The 19,936-nt window shown below is 41.1% G+C and overlaps 1 protein-coding gene and 1 long non-coding RNA gene across 2 annotated transcripts in view; one reads left to right on the top strand and one right to left on the bottom strand.

The window, feature by feature from the left end:
- Positions 1-1,579: 1,579 nt before the first annotated feature.
- LOC141919572 (uncharacterized) lies at positions 1,580-8,126 on the bottom strand. Its single transcript, XR_012622007.1, has 4 exons — positions 8,004-8,126; positions 7,001-7,086; positions 5,331-5,456; positions 1,580-3,376 (listed from the first exon to the last, which is right to left on the bottom strand). It is a non-coding gene; the product is annotated as an uncharacterized LOC141919572 (long non-coding RNA).
- Positions 7,477-19,936, top strand: part of UBAC2 (UBA domain containing 2) — a 104,320-nt gene continuing 91,860 nt past the window's right edge. The window contains exons 1-2 of the mRNA XM_074815396.1: positions 7,477-7,636; positions 18,779-18,906. Coding sequence (XP_074671497.1) covers positions 7,606-7,636; positions 18,779-18,906 — 159 coding nt within the window. The 5' untranslated portion in view covers positions 7,477-7,605. The remainder of the gene's footprint in view (positions 7,637-18,778; positions 18,907-19,936) is intronic.

Below are 19,936 nucleotides of genomic sequence, written 5' to 3'. Positions count from 1 at the left end.
CTGTTGTGGAAAGACTAACTGCACTGAAATCTGGAATCAAAGCCATAGGAAAATGACTGAAAATACTTTCTTCTCAACATACTTTCACATATAAAACTAATCAGAAGTAATGTCCTGCCCTGTACTCTTGAATTAAACCAATATTTGTACTAGTCATTTTTTGTCACCTGTGTAAATGACTTATATATACTTACCTGTGTATATACTCAGAGACCAAATATGTACTTAAGCAACAAATGTTGCAGTGAATGCATGTCTTGTATGTACAAAGGAGCTTATTGACTTTGCTGGTTTATTTTTCTCCTACTTGAAAAGCTTGCTAAATTACTTTACAGTACGGCCAAAGCAATAAATTGAGTTTTAGTATGAGCTGATTTAGTATTCGATCATTATTTCTTGACATGATTAACATGCCAAAAATGGGCTTAACACAACCTTTAGTGCAACTGCCAGATGAGTATATGATCAGGTAAGACATCGCTGGACTCCAGCTGCCCAGTGTGGCTGGTTGCCCGTGCCCCAAGAGCTCCAGCACGTGCCTGTAATAATAGAAAAGGTTAATGCTGTGGTGTAGACACCCCTTCAAGTAAGGCCTTCCAGTTCCTCCCCTCCCGATGAATTCCTGCATGCTGTCTCATTTCCCCTGGGTGCAGGTGCATTTACTGGAGAGGAGCCACTGAGCCACCCAAGAGCACAGAGGCACGGAGCTCAGGCTGGTCAGGCAGGCTGAAGGCAGTGCACAAAAATCCCCCGGAAGCTTCAGCATCCAGTCATTTTGCTGTTTACTTCAAAAATGACAATGGCACAAAATGTTGGCGCTCATTTCTCTGGTTTAACACCCCAGTCAAGTCTGTCCTGGGAGCTCAGCAGAAAACTGCCCTCACCATTGTGTCGGATGACAGGAAAATGGCACCATCCTGCCTCCTGGGCGAGGAGAGGGAGAACCCAAAATGGCAGCTGAGTGCAGGTCCAAAACATCATCTTCATGCCAGAAGAGATTTCTTTGCCGTGGGTGCTGATTTCTGCTACAACCAGCCCCACGAACACAGATTTTTGTACTGTCCCCAACTCCTACTTATAAAGTACTCGAGGTATTTTTAAAAAATCTTGAAGTATATTAAATTGCACTCAGCAAGAAAACCAAGAAATACTTCCTACGTGCACAGAAGGGAGCTAATAGAACAGTAAGAATCCCTGCTTTTGCATTTATAAGTTTTAGACTAGATCTAATCCTCAGTTTTAGAGATCTCCTTAGCATAATGGTACTTGTAGCAGCAAACAGAAAATAGCCCACACTGGAAAAAGTATAGCATAGGATCAACAATAATTGTAATGCCGTATTTTTGTGTTTCCAATAGCTCCGCTGTATTTAAATGTGATTTATTGACACAGATTTTTTTTTTTTTTTTTTTACTATAGTCCCTCCTTCTCATAATGAAGACCAGTTTAGTTTTCTGATGACAATATAAAGGCCCCGGCTGGGCAAAATTTTACATTTTTGTATGACATAGATTGCTGGTATCTAACTTTACCAGTCCTAACATTTTTGGAGGAAAAAAGAAACCCCCAGAGTGCTTATTTCCTGGAGGCATACATTCTTTTATTGCAAATATTGTACAGATAGATTTCTGTTTTCTGTTTTGTTTGGGGTGAACATCCTTCAACTTTTTGCAAGTTATTCTGAGGGATCATTGTATTTCAATAAAATCATACGAACACAAACATCTTCTGGCTAATTAGAGTTAGGGGGAAAAAAGACAAGACTATTCCTTCATACTCGCGTTTAAATAAATCAAATAAAGTAAGATGACAACTGGAGAGAAGAACTGCTTGAAGTTTCCTCTTTTTTTTTTTTCTCTCTTAGCAGTGTTACGCTATAGGTCTGATAACATCATGATGTGGGTCACCACGTATTCCCTTAAAAACAGATTTGCCTCTGAGTGTAAATATGGGCGTTTAATAACCTTTGCACTGTGTGGAGATACACAGATAGGACTACAATACGGATGTGAAGCAAGAGGAGGAGGATATCTGAGAAATATGGCTAGGTATCAGGGAGCAAAAAACTCCTTTGAATACCTCTACAAATATCTTCTAAAGTCTAATTTCAGAATAGGCAATTTCAACACAGCCATACCTGTATGGAACAATGCAACTAGTTTTCTGCATCTTAAAGGCTTAAATTTTTTGCTATCGCTGATAGTTATCTTGGGTAATTTAGAATATACTCCAGATCACAAAGGTACTCTTTGACATAAATTCAGTCTGAAATAGATGGGTAGTGCTTGATCTAGTACACATGAAAGAGTACAGATATGCAAGTACGTTGCATTATGCAACGCTATACATAATATTTTGCTCTCCTACTGGATTCCTTAATCGGGTCTTCTGAGCACTGTGCTTAAATCTCATCATTTTATTGATGCTTACTGATGTTTCGCAATTTACCTTGTAGTAAATTAACGACCTTCAGATGAGTGATCTAAAAACCAGTGACAGCTGCTCAGCCAAGGGCAGCTGAACCACTGTATTTTTAATTCTCACAAGAACGAGGCGTCACCTAAGTCAAATGGAACATGAACATAGCACATTAAATGTAAAAACTGAGATAAAAATTAACAATTAAGAAACATCAGAATCAATTTGCCTACCTTAAATTTGTTTTCTTAATATGTTTGTATTAGGACGTAGCTCCTGGTTATGCTACCATATGTTCTTGTTTTTCACAGGATCCCAACCTTCATTGAAATAAAAAGCCTGGTCCCCGTGACAGAGAATTTAAGGACAACAACTTTAAGGGAGTGTTTTACAAACATTTAGAGATAAAGCTGCTGATGAAGTGCTTGGTGCTGCTCCTGAACACAGAGATGCCAACATCCGGGTGCACGGGGTGTCAGTGCTTGGATCACATGGCCAACTGGTAAAAGAGAAGCGATAATTAAGACTTTCAGTGTAAAACCGTGAGTGTGTATGATCAGTCCACAAAGATACAATGTGAAGAAGAAAGCAAGGTTGCCTCAACAGGTCCAGGCAAGCACTTTTCTTCTTGGGCTTCCTCCATGTATCTCTGCAAGACGTACTGCACCGTTGTTTTCCTCTCACCCACATTAGAGGGGCATGGCATGAATCCAGAAGGTGGCAGATGCAGCACATTTCTGATGACATTTGCTGGGTCAAAAATGAGACTGTTGTTAGAAGGTAGTTACAGCTGAGAGGGACCTGGCATGAAAAGGCCCTGGCTGGGGATGGAGGTGAGCAATGCAAAGAGCGGGAGCTTGTGGCTGCTGGTGGCCACCAGCTGGTGACTTGGCTCAGCAACAGATCAGCCAGTCCCTCGAACACTGCACTGTGATCACCTCCCATTCTGGGGTTCTAGCTGAAAAACAAGATAGTGCCGTTTGAACTATGAGTTATTGAAGCAAGAGCTACCCATGTATTTGTATTACTAGACATTGATAGGGAGCTCAGGTTTATCATGGTGTTTAGTTTTGCAAAACACCTCATTGACATGGTTAGAACCATAACAGATGGAAAACTTTTGAGTACTCTTTATATTTTTTATAATAGTGTGATGCAAAATCAACTGAAAAAAAAACCCAACAGATAAAACCCAATACTCTTGACCTTTTTTCTGTTAGATTGCCTGCCTTTGCACACTTCTTTAGAACTTAAGAAACACCTAAAAGTTCCTCCCTTAGCCACTCCATTGCTCCTCATATTGCTCCATTAACTGTAAGCCTACCAGCTCTATGTGGAAAGAACTAATCTAGAAAATGTTCTGTGTCTTCTAGCTATAGTAAAAAAATAAAAATCTGTGTAATAAAATGAACCCACTACAGTTTAAGAGGACAGCAGGTCTGCTGCAGCACAAAGCTTTTATTCACTTCTGAGGGAGTGAAACTCTCTAATTTTGGAAAGGCACAAGACCAATCAGTCCAATTTCAGCCCAGTGAATCTCTGCCTTCTGCCCTTCCTTCTGTTCCCCTGCAAGCTGCTATCAGCAAGCTGCACTGCCACAGAAGTTTCCTCCATAGGGTACGTATGGTGCACAGCTTTCCTCTTTACCGTCTTCTGTAGCTGAAGACAAGGGTTGGAAACTGTAGGGAGAAGTTACTGGAATCATTAAGTTTAACATTAACCTCTTTTCAGGTATCTGCTAATATTTCAGGTAATTGTAATAACTGTAGGTGCTACTATGAATGTCATGGAAACCCCAGACATCAAAGAGACAGAGACCACCTGCCATTAACCCAGAGAATCATTAACCTGCACTGAGCTAAGACAGAAAACTCCTGAGCGAGGTGTTACATTTCCACCCCATTTTACTCTGCCGCTATCCTTCATTCTACATGGCAGGGGAACATCTGACTGTTAAGAGATTAATTAGTAATTAAGAGTTGGTTCAAAAACATCACAAGTTCAGAGAAGAAAGCAACCTAATCATGTTAGAAAACAGCTAGAAATATAAATTCCAGTCTCCTGGGATTTTCTTCTGAGCAGGAAATTCAAATTACTTTACTTTGAACATATCAAATTGACCTCACTAACTAGATGTAATAAACAAATGGAGATATTTAAACTGACATTTGAGCAGTGTCAAAGCCTTCTAAGCTTGTTCTGAGTAGATTAGTAGATAAGTGCTAGCTTTCCTATTCTGGGATATGTTCCAAGGCAAGCATGAGGACTGATGATTTCAGTTAACTCCAAAGTGGACAACACTGCATATATTTAAATAATGCAAATAATTTGTGTAATTCTTATGACAAGCTACCAGTTGACACTGACGGTGTTGGGGTAAAAAAACCCTCTCTGCTTGGCACTCTATCTGAGAGCAGAAACTCCATTTCCTCTACCGTTCAATCAGTATGTGAAACTATAATTATTAGCATGGGATATGCAGTTTCTCAAAAACATACAGTGTATCTAACCTGATCTAATCCCAGAAAAACTGACTTAATACATCCTTCTTGAAACAAGGAATATCATTAAACGTTTCAAAGACTCAGTAATATATTTGTAGACCTAAATAAGATACTGGCAAATAAATACAGAGCCAGGTCCCTGTATCCCAGTAGTATTGACAAATCTGCAAGTCTTTTTGTATATTGTTGGGAGAAGCTTGCCAACTCTTGCTACTCATTCAGTTTTGCTGTATCTGTCAGTGATAACAAGTCTGCAGAGCTGCTTTCAAAATAGTTCTTAAGTATTTGCCCAAACGCATCCTTAGTCAGCAAAATACATGCGTAAGTCTCTAATATGTTTAAAGATTCTGACTTCAATCCAATTCCAGTGCTCAACATTGCAGAGAAGAATCCCTCTAATATGATTACCTTGTAGGACATCAATCTAGGGGAATCTTCAAAACTGAGCTTATAGGACAGTAGAACAGTAGTTCTTGGCTATCAGGACTGTAAACCTCTAAATTAATGACTGTTCTGTCACTCCATTCTGTGTGACTGTGAAAAGAAATAAAAGCAAGTTTTACCTTCAGCATTAAAACAGCAATCCCAAGCCTACTACACAGGAAAAGATGGAAAAGTTTTCAGGTTTTATCCTCACGTATATGAAAGCCAGATCCACAAAAAGGCTTAATTACTTTAAGTGGAGGTTAGTCAGAAAAGTCCAAAATGGTGATTACTTAATCCATGAGTACCTCATTAGATCCCTAAAGCTTCAGGAGGCACTCTAACTTTTCCCAATGAGGTTTCACACTGGAAACATTATAAGCTTTGCACCTCATTATTTACCTTCCCTTTTCTTAGAAATGAGGGTTGTCAGTGACTTATGCATGATTATGCGCATTCAGCAGCACACTGGCAAGCCAAGAGTTTGCATATGTAACATACAGCAGCCGGAGCCATTGCATTTGAAAGGAAGGAGAATTTCTGTAGCAAATCACTTCTTCCAGATGTGCTTTAACAGCAAAGAGTAAGCCGGTTGTCTGTAGCCAAAGACACAATGTACATGATGGGTATTGTGCTGTGAATCCAATTTAGATTCTTTGCTGAGGAAAGAACCTTATCCAGGGAGAAAGTCAGGATTTTCAGGGCACCTTTGTTTTGGTTCTTCCTTCTGACTAGTTTAGATACACCTCCTGCTCTGTGAGCTGACTCTGAATCCCATTCCTACGTGTCTGACTGCGGGCCCTGTACAAAGAGGACAAGTGAGCCACACAAATCTGAAATTAGTGCTGGTAGCTGGACATTTTAGAATTACATACTGATACACTGAATTCTGCTTAAGTCATTGCGGACCCAAGCATAAGGGTTTTTTATGTCCCCTTGGCAGTGTTAAGAGATTTTCTTTACAAAGCTTCAGGATCTTCACATTTACAAGTGCTATGCAGTAGTTGCATTCGAATGTAATTATTAAAAGGCATATTCGTATTTGGTGTTAGCTAAGAAAAGTTTATGGAATATAACAAATTTACGACTTGCCTGAGTTTTTATTATTGGTTGCCTGTTTAAAAATTGTTACCTACCTGGCAAGTCACATTCTCCAGTTCCAGAGCGACATTTGTTTTCAATCTCGTACCATGGTCACGTAAACGTGACTTTGAGGCCCTCAGTTCTGTCAAATGCACAAAACTTTGTCCTGTTTTTTCCTGACATGCACATCTGTGATGCAGAGCAGAGCATCATCACCTTTTAAATGCCTGGCATGACTTATTTCAGTAAACTCTGATTTTTACATGGACTTGAAAATATCGAAATATGGTGCCTGATTCATTTTAGCCTTATTATACCATATCTGAATGAAATCAGGACATGGTTCACCTTAAACTGCGTGTCTACTACATTGGGAGAGAGTTAGGTGTCCAACTTACCATTACAGCTAGTGAGTTCAATAGTCAGTGGAGCCTAGGGAGCAATTAATTTCATCCCGAAGTAGACACCTTCATTTGATCATTTGGAAAGCTCCTCAGACTCCACTGAATTACTGACCACGTCTCCGTTATCTCTAATGAGCGCTTACCCACAACTCCCAAGCAGGCACTTACCCTGCGGACTCCAAAGTCAGGGTGAGCCTCGGGTGTCACAGTTTTCCGCAGTGTGATGATCCAGGCTTCCCCAAGGCACCTAGAGACTTCAAATTTAAATCATCTTTATAAGGACAGAGGTAATTATATGTAACACACGCAGCCTAATTTAGGTTTTACCCCTGCCTAGCCACACCCGAGCCTTGAAGCGCCCTTCCCTTTACCTCAGGGCCTGCGAGCGCCCTCTGACAGGACCGGCCCCCAGGAGCTGCCCCAGCTTTACCGCGGGTTAATTAAGAGAATATATTCCACCTATATGGGCTCCTATAGGCTTCGCCGGGTACCGCTGGGGTCAGTTGGTGGCGATACCGTCGAGCGGGCGGGGGGGGGGGGGGGGGCGAGGGGGGGCGGCGGGGCCTGGGCCACCGCCCCCCCTCGCCCCCCCCACCTCGTCCGCCCGGCGGGCCCGGCAGGGGGCGCCGCCCGCTCGGTTGACGGCGGCGTTTGGCCCATCGCGGCCGCCTTAGCCGCGCCGTCCCCGGCCGCCGGCCCGCCGCTGTTCCTCGGGGTCTGCCCGGCCTTTGGGGGTTCCGCCAGCGGCGCCCGTCGCGGCTGGGCCAGCCGCCATGTTCACCAGTACCGGTTCCAACGGGCTCTGTGAGTACCGGGCCCCGCCGCAGCCCGGGGGAAGGACGGAGTTGGGGGAGGGCGGCGGCGAGGGGTGTGTCGGCGTCTCCCCCCGTGGCGGGTGGCCCGGCCCCCTCCGCCGGTGACCCGGGGCAGGGGGCGCCGCTCTGAGGGACCCGGCGGGGCGGCGGCGCCCTGACCTCTGAGGGTGCCGCGGAGGGGGGTGTGGGGCCGCTCCCGCCGCCCGGCCTGGGCACGGCGTTGCTGCTGCCGCCGCCGCCGCCGCCTCCTCCTCCCCCCGCCCTTCTCCACTCCCCGGGGGAGCTGCTGTCCTCGTTCCCCCCTTCCCCACACACGCGGCCTGGCCTCGGCTTTGACTTTTAAACTCGGGCTTTACCGCGTCTGCCGCTGCGTGACTGCGGGTGAGGAGCGGTAGCGGTGCAGGCGGAGCCGTTACGCCGGTGCTTTCGGCAGCGGTCGGGGGCGCCGCTTCACCGGCTTGGCCGCTTGGGCTGGCCGGCGGCGAGGGGCTGTGCCGGGGCGGAGCGGTCCTCTCCGGGCACGGCAGTCCCGGGGCCGACTCCCCAGCTCTGTGTCTGTGTGTATATATAAATATATACGTCTCTCTCTATAAATTCATATATATGAGAGCAGGTAAATAACTCTTTTTTAATATGAAAAGAAGGCTACTGTTTAAACCGCTTCATTGGGAAGACAGGTTTAAGGGCAGATACGTTTCGGGCTCTGTTAAACTTCATTTTTACCTAGAGCATACGTAAATCATTTCATCCCAGCGTTACCTGAACAGACTTCACAGGCGTTGAGGTTTGCTTCTGAGCTTGTTTACAGGACAAAGAATCTGCTGCCCTTAGAAGCGACGGTGAAGAACTGAACTGGCTGCGGTGTGGACTTCAGCACTACAGTCCTCAGAGCAGGCTGGGACAAATGATAGGTCAAAACTTCGCTGACTAACCGTGCTTCACGCAAAATCCACATCTCAGTGTGAAAGCACCCTCCGACTAGGGGGGAATAATTCTGGCATTTAGGAAAGGTGAATTAGTTGTAGCTATTTTCTGTTTGAGGCATCTAAATGAGGGGGGGAGTATTTTTGCAGATGCATCTGTACTTGATTTGCAGCTCCTGATTTTTTAATTCCCCCCCCTCCAGTAATAGATGCTGTAGAACAACCTTTTGGTAGCATGTGTCTGTGTATAGTTCTGTGAGAAAGAAGGTGAGGTGAAAAGTATCTTTGTGGGTACATGATAGGTATTTAAAAGTTTTTCCAAGATAGGTCCATCAAAAGGATGAGTGGAAAATTGTAGTCATAAGAAACACATTTGTGCTAGGAGAAAACCCTAGGCAAGATGCCATTTTGCAAAAAGTTAATGTTTTAACTTTTTAAAAATTTTTTTTCTGGAAAACAGGTACAACGTACACCCTTACTGAATCACCTGTTGACCTAAAGTGATTTTTCACAAGACTTGGCTGGTACAGGTGCACTGACAAACTCTAGTGGAGGCGCGTATTTAGGTGGTAGTGACACATGCTCACCTAGTGCACAACTGTGGCAGTTTAAGATGTCCCTGTGCCGTCAGACTGTTTCTTCAGTAGCAGAAGTGACTGCTGCAGCAGCAGCAGGTATGTAGGATTCAGTCACTGATGCGCAGGATCTGATGGTTTAAGCAGTTAATGAGACAGTGTCCGATGTGGCATCGGGGAAGCATATGTGTGTGACCATGTTCTGTTCTGCCCCTGGGTCTTGGGAGCAGTAACCAAGGGCGGAGGGGCAATGACAATTGTTGGGGCGCAGTTGGTGGATAAATAGATCTGTATCAGAGACCCTAGATAAAATAAGCATATGCCTGGTTCAACAGTGATAAGAATGATCGTGCCAGGTCAGACTGAAGGCTCCTGTAGCTATCTCTGACAGACTTAACATCTGAAACATTTGGTTAAAGCCATATCTCAATACCCTTTGGTAAAAGTAATACTAAGCACTTTTTAGTCATGTGTATCTTAGGTCATTTTAAAAAGTGACCCAGTTGTTGATTATATTTCTAGCAGATTAAGCGTTTTAGCGTCTTCAGACATCGATGCGGCAGTAAAAATGTCAGAGGTTACTGTATTCTTTTTGCCTTGTTTTCATCACTGCCTTGTTTTCACTCCTTTCTGCAGAATTTCCCTCCTTAGCAATGGGAAAACCAACAAACAACAAATGGCCCCAGAGCTCTGCTACATTTTGGTAATGTGATTCTTACTGGGCTTCTTGTGCAAAGTGTTTTAGCAAGAGTGCCGGAGACACCCCTGTTCATGGTTTTATAGAAGCAAGTCTGGGTTTGGCCTACTCACCTTTTTTAAAATTTCATTTTGATTTTAAAACTTCTTATCAGAACCTAAATAATTATTTAACTCATTTGAAGTATTTTGGTTCTTGTTACTTCTTGAAATTGTGTTTAATACTTTTCTGAAAGAGAGAGGAGAGTAACCAGTGGCTTGTAAGGGTAGCAGTTGAAGCTGGTTATAAACTTTTTGCTCCATCTGGTAATATTAGTCTCATAAACGTTGATAGAATCTTGGATGAGGATATTATTGTCCATGTTCTTTGAATTCTTTGCATTTTATTTCTTCTGCTAATTTTAGAATAAACAAATAACAGTGGACTATATCATATAATTCCAGGAGGTTGTGGAAACAATATGAAGATGAATTTAATAGTCTGTGTTGTCATTAGAGGTCTAAATGAGAGAAATAAGAATCCTTATGTTTTATTTGATGCAGTACATAAATCAAATTTGTAAGTCATGTCCTATGAGGCCTATCTCCTTTTGATTGATACTTCATTAGTCCCTTCTCCCATTCTTGCATCCTGGCTTAGTGTTTCTAGGCTGCCTCTCTCATCTCTTGCTGTTTTGATGAAAACAAATTATTATTTTAAACTACAGGGAGACTGACATGATTAAGATATTTTCAAGATGCTTGCTAAATACGCATTTTAAACTGGTCTTTGACCCTCATCACATAGAATAATTTAATTAGGATTTTAAGTTTTGGACATTTTTCATCATATGTTATTCCTCTTGCTGTAAAAATTCATGGAACTGTGGTTGACCCTATAGTCAATTCTGTCTTTTGTTATGTCCCAGACATGGTATCTGTGTGTGCTCAAAAGAAGATAGTTTATAATTCAAATAAAAAGTCTGAGTGCTTGTTAGAATTAAGTTATTGTTTAATATTCTAAACATTTAATATGACAAAATGTAACAGAAGAGGTGACTGAACTTTGGTAGACCAATGCCACTTAGCAGTATACTGATGTATCGTTTCTAGGAAACGTGGGAGGAAAACACTATAGCTTCCATTTTAGCACAATTTATTTATGACATTTATTTGGGAAAATCTTTGGCTGCATGCATGAACAAAATCTTGAGTAAGTAAATGGAAAAACTTGAGTATTTTGATTATGTATCTATGCAGATTACTGAGTAGCTGCATTTCCAGATTTCTAGACCAGGAATACAGTCAGGTTTGTTTAAACTGAATGCATTTTGCTTTTGTATTATAAGGCGGCCCTGACATACTACTACAAACTTAACAGAGTACGTTTAGCTTGGCTAAGCTTTTCTGAAGTCCACTTATCTACTGTAGCTGTCCTGATTGTTATCATTCTTCATTCCAGGCAAGGTAGTTGTTGCATTATTTACAGTCGGTTGATACAACAGTCCTAAAAACCATCATCTAGATGTAGCCATAGATAGACCCTTTGGCTGTTTTTATTACATGGATCTTCACTTGGTCTATGGCCAAATTTTATTTCTGCTAATATACCACTACTGTGCTGAACAAACAATATTTTTCAAAGCAGGTACAAACTATTTCTGTATTACTTACCTTGAGCTAACTTTATGGATCACCTCTGTAGTATGGGTGCCAGTGGTTGCTACACTATGATATGTGGCTACACAGAAAATTTCGTTTCACATCCTGGCTCTGTAGTTCAGGGAAGTGAATGATACTATCTTCATCCAAGGGATATTCAAAACTTGTGACTTCTTTACCACAGATTCAGCTTCAGGTATTCCTCATAAATTTGACCACTTCTATTGAAGTTGGACTTTCTTGTAAATAATGCTTGAATAGCTGGGCCTGTGGAGAAGTCCTTGACCTTGTCCATGTGCCTTTTAAGGAGATGTCTCATGACTTTGAGCACTGCAGTTGAGTTCTTACATAAAGTGTTTCTCTAGTATTTCTTATCCTAGTTTAAGAGTTTCCTGGTATAAATCCTCCGTCCTACTTCTCCTGTTCAGTACTCTTTTTAAAATCACATGCGTAGGCAGAGAGGTTCTTGAAAAGTGACATTACAAGAGACATGTGTAAAAGCAAACCCCTCCAGCAAACAAGCGGTCCAACACTGGGTGCATGTGAGCCAGTTCAGACAAGTAGGTCCTTTGCTAGGAGTGATATGCTGAATTCCAGACAGGCAGTATCAGGTGTAGCAGATGATGACTGTGCTGGTAACTGGTAACACACCTACTCAGTGCATGGCACACACCATTTTGGATGGGGAGATGTAAAAATAAACATAGCTGGTACATGTTACAACCATGAGATACTGAAGTCAGGAAACAAGGAAGAACACCATTTAAAAGGACAAAGACAGTTTGCCCTTGTTAAGGGAAACTGTTTCTGTTATCTGGAATATTGGAGGAGCTGGTATGTCCTGGGAAAAAAAAGCCAGTTACCCTGGATAGTAGGAGGCACAGCACAGGCATATTCAAATGACTTAGCAAGATGCTAACCCAGTTGACTTGACTTGTAAAACTATTGTAAAAAAAAATACTGCATTGTGTTCAGGAAGCATGCTGCAGCACCTGGCTTTAAGTAAGGGTCTGAGAGGTGGGCTGTGGTGCTGCATCCAGACTGGTTTCTTGTGCTGCAGTCTGCCAGCAGCTTGAGTCCCCTGAAGAATGCTGCTGAAACACTTCAAGTGACTTTGCAAAGGCTAGAGTGAGTGCATGAAGACTGACACTGGGCTGGCTGTTTGATGCTACTTAGCTGTATTTGCTGCTTGTTCACCTACATGCTGTGTCCCAGGAGCAAAGTATGATATGCAGAAGCCTTTCCATTGTAAGACACCAAGGCCTTTCCAGCAACTTAAACCTGTAAGACCAGCACCAAACTTTTCTGCAGACACTGTAACATTTCTTCCCAATATTCTTCATGCTATGTGCAATATTGCACACGAGTGTAGTAGGAAAGCCTGTTAGAGCTAGTCTTTAAGGTAAAATCTAAGTCCCTGTTTTAAAGCCTATCCACTTGCCACATCTGGAAAGTATTTGACTACTTTGCATACTACACACAAGCTACTTCTTGTAGTAGTAGGGAGTCCTTTGAACTTGTGTGCAAGCATTTCTTCTAATGCAACTTGTGCTTTTACCTCTCTGTGAACCTTGTAGCGCAGTGCTAGCAATTTGTTAAAAATCCCCAAGGCAAGAAGGGAACACTGTACTCCTCTGCTTGCATAACCTGCAAAACTGAACTGTTGGGCACAAGGGTCAGGAAAATAGTAAAGGTATGTAAGTTGATGCTTTGTGGTACAACTGAAAGAAAAATGAAGTATGTATTGAATATATCAGAATTATGTGTGTAACAATATTATGCAGTACAGTACTATATGGGAAAACAAATTAGCTGGTACATCAGCATGCCACAGTGCAACCTGGTTCAAAGTGTTAGCTTGAGTCCTGGGAGCAGCCTAGCCACATCAGTTCAATTAGCCATGCACTGAACACCACAAAAACGTGGCTATTCTGCTGCTGCTGCAGAGCTAGCTCATTTCAAGCTAGCATGGGGATCTCCGTATGGTCTTGTGGTGTAGCCATACCTGGTATTTCTGACAGTGTATACTAATAGTAGTATGGTAATATGCTCTGTGGTTGGGAAGAAGGATCTACTCATGCGATGAGCGTTTTTTTTAACTTCAACCTGTTTTGCTTTTTATTTCTTGTCAAATGTTCCTTTTAGAAACAAAGGTTTTCTTCTTTTTCTTTTTGTAGCTCCTCATTATTTTACAGTTTGTGACCTAGGCTAAAACCAGTTTTCTAAACAGTAATTGTATAGGTAACTGGTTTGATTACAATCTTAACCAGCACCTTTAAAAAATAGATTTAAAGCACAAGCCCAGTTGGTTTCTTTACTGACTTTCTTAATATATATACTAACATTTACCTCTCGGCTTCTGCATTAATTTTATAAGCGTTTGATGAAAGTCTTCCTGCAGCGATACTCTTATGTGTTCACTTGTGGGCATCGCTGTGATTAACCACCAGAGTACGCTGTGAAGTGACAGTCTGAACACAGGATCCCCTTCCTGTGCTGTGCTCTGAGCCTAGACCAGGGGCAAGAGCTGCTTTCTTAACCCAGAATACTTCGTTCAGTCATGTAGTACTTTCAGGAAGCAGTAACTTCATTGCTTTTGCAGGGTCCTCTGGTATTGCATGCTTTTTTTTTTTTTTTTATTAAGGATGAAATATTAGAAAAATACTTATACTGGATTGAACAAACTCTAAAAAAAAAAAAATCATCATATGGTTAAATTCCATCCTGCCAGTCAGCACTCAATCTCCTGGTGTCTTCCGGATTCCTCAAGCAGTATTACACATGTCCGTATCTCTTGTCATCCTCCCTCCACGGCATGCTCTCATTTGTTCTCAGCTACTGTTCCGGACTCAATGTGTGATTATAATAAAGACAAGTTTTTATTCTTCAGATCTAGTAAGATTGCTCCCGTCTCTCAAAAGCACACATTGGTGTCTAGGAAGCACTTAAAAATTACTGTTCAGATTTGCATACGGGTTTCATCAGCCATTACAATAAAGGACAGGCAAGGTTTCCAGGCATTCAGGTGGAGGTGTTTATGCTGCTGTTTGATGTGTAGCAAAGTCCTTGAAAACTCTGACCGTTTTGAAACGTCCCGCTTCTGTTGGTGAACCTGCTGCAGGTTCTTGGACAGATCTTGGAATATAGATGAATGTCTGCATGATAGCTTAATGCAGGAAAAGCAGCCACCCAAAATACGGATTTTTGGGAAGTACTGTGCATTCAGATGCCTTGGTTATGGTTTAAAAGACTCACAGATCTTGTGCATCAGCACTAAAAAATGGTTCGTGCATATTTCGTGCCATTGTAGCAGTCCCCAGCAGTTAATTGTCTGTATGAAAGCGGCATGTCTGCCTCATAGCAGCTGGGTTTGGGAAGTTTGCAGATGATAGTGGAAAAAAAAGCTGTTACGCAGCATGTTTCATCTGCAGCTGTGGTGTAAGCTCAGTAGGGATCCCCACAAAAAACATCCTGAGCTAATTTGAGCACCTGCAGCTACTGCTCATCAGCTGGTGCTGGCAATGAGGTCCTCCCCCACATCAACGCTTGAGTCTCAGGCCCGGAATAGCAGTCCAGGGGGTGAAGTTGTTCCCCGAAAAGCCCTTCTGAAATGGTGTCCTGGTCTGGCTGCCTGTTTTGATATGCTTATCTGCTATCTCTCTTCACCTGTGAGTGGTGAACCATCAGGGAACAGTAAATTATTTAAAAACTTGTAGCTGCCACCACAGCTTTCGTATTCTTACTAGTGCAGTGGTGGCTTCTGAAGCTGCAACTATCTGAGCAGTTGTGCCATAAACCTCCCCCTCTGTGACAGACGGACACATCTAGTCCTTAACTCTCTGTACTTTGAAAGTGGTACTGGCAGCCAGGAAAGTAGTAGCTTCTGGAAGAAGATCTGTGGGCTTTGTAGTGAGTGCAAGGGTGGAATGTGGAGATTGGCTGTGAGATTATGAGGGCAGTTTTGGGGAGGACTTCTCCATTGCACCAGGGGGAAGCAAAGATCTGTAGTGAAGGCTAGTTCTTTGCTCTTCCTCATAGCATGGGCAAGTTCTGCTGGTTATTACAATATTTCTGTCTTCACTTAGATGGAAGCTCAGTATCTGTGTTGCAGCACCAATGCTATTACTGCCTGTTGTTTGAAAGAATTGCCACGTAAGGAGTACTTTGGGGTTGCAAATTTATTCCAAGGTCTTTGAAGATAGTATTTGATGTATTTTAACTCTTTGGGGTCAAAATGAGAGTTTATCCTTTCATTCTACTTTCTTTATGTGCTGTAGAGGCACTGTGTTTTTCTCTTCCTTGTGCACATTTACATTGGTGCTGCCAGCAGCCACTGGTACCCCGGTAGGTTGGTAGTACATGTTTCCAACCTGCACATGGTTTCAAATCCACTGGACTGGCTTTCTAAATTTTACCTTTACATTCTAAGTAAGGAATTAGACTTATGTCAGAATGGCCGATTGTGCAGTATCTGGGATTGTTAGTAATTTTTGGCCTTACTGGTTGAGACATTCCACAGCAGTGGAGGGGTTGCTGGTGATGTCACAGCAGTCCTTGTTAACGATCTATATGCTGTTGAGGGGTAAAACAAAATACTACATGGTACAGTGAAACACTTGGAAAAAACCTTTCAGGAGATGTGTTATTTGTCTGGAAGAGTTTATCTTTCTCAAGTTTACTGGGCAAGAATAAACTTACCAACCATGACGATATTTTGAGAAGCTTGAGAGTAGAAGTTTCCGTTACTCATGTGATGCTCCCTGTGGGTGACTGTCACATTAATAGGTTAGTTAGTTCTGTGGTTTTTTTGCTTGATGACATGCTTAAAAATAAGTACTTTTCTCCTATATCAAGGTTTAAAGTGTCTAAGCTGAAAGCTAAAAGGAGGCTCATAATAAAAACGTGTGTTCACACTTTTGGAGAAAACAGACAAGGTTCTGTTGGTTGGTTATTTTTGAATGCATTCCAATTAGGAATGAACATGATAAAATAAAGTATTTCAAGTGTGTATTACCTGTAATGTAAAAATGATCTAATGATACGAAAATTACAGTAAAATGTAAATATAAGTATTAAAGCTGTCTAGAGATACATAGTCGTGGTGGGAAATCTAGTGATTTGCTTGCCACCTTTTTTGTGGTAATGTGATCCTTATGTGAAAAGTATTATAGGATTAATGAGTTCTTGTAAAAATTTATTTAAACTCATGAAATAATGTAAATGTATTTGATAGTAAAATAGCAAGATTTATGAAACTTTGGTTCCGAAATGTCTATTGTTGTGACTTTCGAATATCTGTTGAATCCTGGTTATAAAACTGACCTTTTCACATTAAGAAAAGTTAATTTAACTAAGTTATGCTAACTAAGGGAGCATTGCCTGGGGTTTCAAGTGAATATGTATGTGCATTGTGTGCAACTTCCAGGCAGCTCCAGCTTCTTTTTTCCCCGTGTTCTACAGTACTCTGATGGCTTCAAACCTTTTTGAAGCGTCCAACTAAATCAGAGGAATGAATAATTTAAAAAATGGAGGTCTAAAGACTATAGACCTTATTTTTGGAGAGGAAAAAAAACCCAAAGAAAGACATTAAATTGAAAGGTGGGTAGTTTTCTTGCATTAAAAAAAAATCAGGCAGGCTTTCTGCCCTCCTGATGTGTATCACACAAAAAATCTAATCATAAAAGTAGAGCTTATGGTTAGCAGAGTAACATCAACTTGTGTCAATACAAATCACTGCCTAATTTCTATAAAAGGATAGTTCTTCAAGGCATTAATTGCTTAAATGGAGTAAGGAAAGTGAGTCTGTAAATAATGAACTCAGAGGTATGGTTGTGGACTGAAAGAAGAGTTTTAAGTACAAGTTTACGTTACAGTACACGTAGGAAGAGATGTTTTCTTCACATGGTGAACATCAGGAAACTGCAGACTTAAAGGTGGTGTGAGCTGAGAACAGCTAACAGTGCCTATCAGAGCTGTTCTTGACGTCGTCAGCTAGTACTTGGATGAGGATCATGCTTAAATTATGTAGTAAGAATCTTATTTTTGACGGCAATGGGATTGTACCATGATTAAAACCTTGGTTTTGGTACCTGTTACCATCTTCCTTTTCTAGCAGTTCACTCCTAGTGTACAGCAGATGTTGATGGAATCATTCGTGCTAGTCAGTTTATCTTGATAGGTACTATTTCCTGTATTATGCTTTTTTAATGCAGTTTTGTTCTTCCTGCACTCCTGCTTTTTACTTCCCATTAGTACTTTAAAAGTATTCTTATTGTTCCTTTTGTTATATAAGAACAATGACAACAGAGCGACAGATTTCATAATACCTTGCAAAAAAACAGTTGTCTGAAAATCAGTAGATACTATGCTATAACTGGGATGTTTGGGAAGGAAGTAAATGTGATTCAGGTTGTATGTGTGAAGAGGAGAAAAGTCATAGAAGAAATAGTATTTCAGAGTTTCTCTGTTGGCTTGAATTATTGGGCAAAGGTTTGTGTTTTGTTGTGTCAACTACAACACTTTAGGATGAGTTGCTGGGTGTACTCCTGCTGGATATTCCACTTGGCAGTTTTTAGTAAATGTGTATTGCAGATTTCTCTGTTCTCTGCTTGCTTTCTTCCGAGTGTCCTTTCTGAAAGTCATGCCACTGGGGGAAAGGAGTTCCGATTTCACGAATATCCTGATTTTATTAATTTCTTTATTAATAATTGTAATGATTGGATGGAAGGAAGGTGAATTTCATGTAAATTAACTTAGATACATTTCCTTGAATGGTGGATCCAAGTGTGGTGAAGAGAGTCCGTTTATTCAGGGCATGTATTCAGGTGGTTCCTGCTTCATAGCCTCTAGAAAAAAAGCTAACCTTAATCCCTAATGCAAAGGAAACAGAGGTATTTGTTTTAACTAGATGTGCATGTGTATTTTGCTAGTGAAAAAGAGTGATTGTTTTATTTCCTGAAACATGATTGAGCCTTAAGAGGGCTGCATAGGAGGATGTGACCTCTATAGGTGCAGAGAGCATAGGTTTAATTATAGCCAAACAATTAATTTCATGAGAGAATGTTGAAAACAAAATGTCTGGTTACTATTTAACTGTCATTAATATCTCCAAAGACTTCCTTTGGTTGGTGTGTTTTCCCTATCTGCAAGGTGTTGAGAACTTGGGAAGTTCTTGAGGTAATCAAGGTGGTGCACTGCTATTATGTTTTCCAATCACCTGTTTAAATATGTAACTTTTTAAATGTGAGAGACTTTTCTCTAAAATGGCTTTTTGTTTTTTTGGTTTTTGTCTTTAAGATAAAGCACCTTTGTCAAAGAGTCTGTTACTAGTCCCAAGTGCCATCTCGATTCTATTGACTCTGCTCTTCCAACATTATCAGAAGTTCTTTGCCTATAATGTACAAGCTATAAAAGACGATTTTCAGGTAAGAGTCAATTCATTTTGTGTGGAGAGAGACTGCAAACTATTCTCTTCCATGTGATCTGTTTCCCCAGTCTGTTTCTCCTCTGATTCTTTCCCTTTGTTCACTGTTGTAGACCAGCTTGTTCCTATCTTTTTTTAATGTTACTCCGGTACACCACTTTTTGGAAAAAGTGAGAAAAACTGATCTGAAACAATCAACATAGCTTTTCACTTCTTTCTTTTGTCTGGGAAATGATTCCACTGGCATTTGGAAGCTTGCTGTGAACGAAGTGTGGTTTAACCTGTGTAATAATAGAAGTATTTTAATATGAATGTCAGTATCTTATTGTGCTTAAGTCTTGAGGCTGAAGAGTGCTGTTGTGATTGGGTATGCTGATTATATATGATTTATTTTAACAACAGAGGTCATAACTTTCCCAACTTCTGTTGTAGTTAGTCATGGAAAACTAAAATTTGCCTGTTGAATAGAACTGCTGCTTCTAATTGGAAGATTCCAAGCGATGGGGGAGTTTGTCATGCTCCTCAGTAATCTGGTGGATTGGTTAATTATTTTACTAGACAATTCTTGCTTATTCCCAGTTCAAACTGAGATATTTATCTTTTAGGTATTGTAAGGTTTTGTTCTCAGCTTAATTAAGAATCCTCTAGTATCAGTTGTAATTGTTGAAATAATTCACTTAGAAGTGATTAGGTAAGTTTTGTGTGGATTTGATCTTTTTAATTTTTTGAAATGACAAACTACTGCTCAACAGAGAAGGGTCTGCAAATGCCTCTGTAATTATCTTAGCCCACATGTTTTACAGTTAGATCAAAAAAAGTATGTAGTCAACTTAATGTCTTTGAGGATGCCAACTGTAGCATATAAACCTTAAAAGATTATTAGACCTAGCTAGTGATACTCTGTGCTGTTGCAGTCTCTGTGATCTTTCTTGTCAATAAGAGTTTTATTGTAATGATGCAGACTTCAACTCTGCAAGAGCACTGCTCATATTTTCCAAGTGTCTCGCTAATGCTGTGCAGCAAAAATACAT

Source organism: Strix aluco, chromosome 2, assembly GCF_031877795.1.
Source record: "Strix aluco isolate bStrAlu1 chromosome 2, bStrAlu1.hap1, whole genome shotgun sequence".
Taxonomy (NCBI): Eukaryota; Metazoa; Chordata; class Aves; order Strigiformes; family Strigidae; genus Strix; species Strix aluco.
This window is presented reverse-complemented; position numbering and strand designations above follow the sequence as displayed.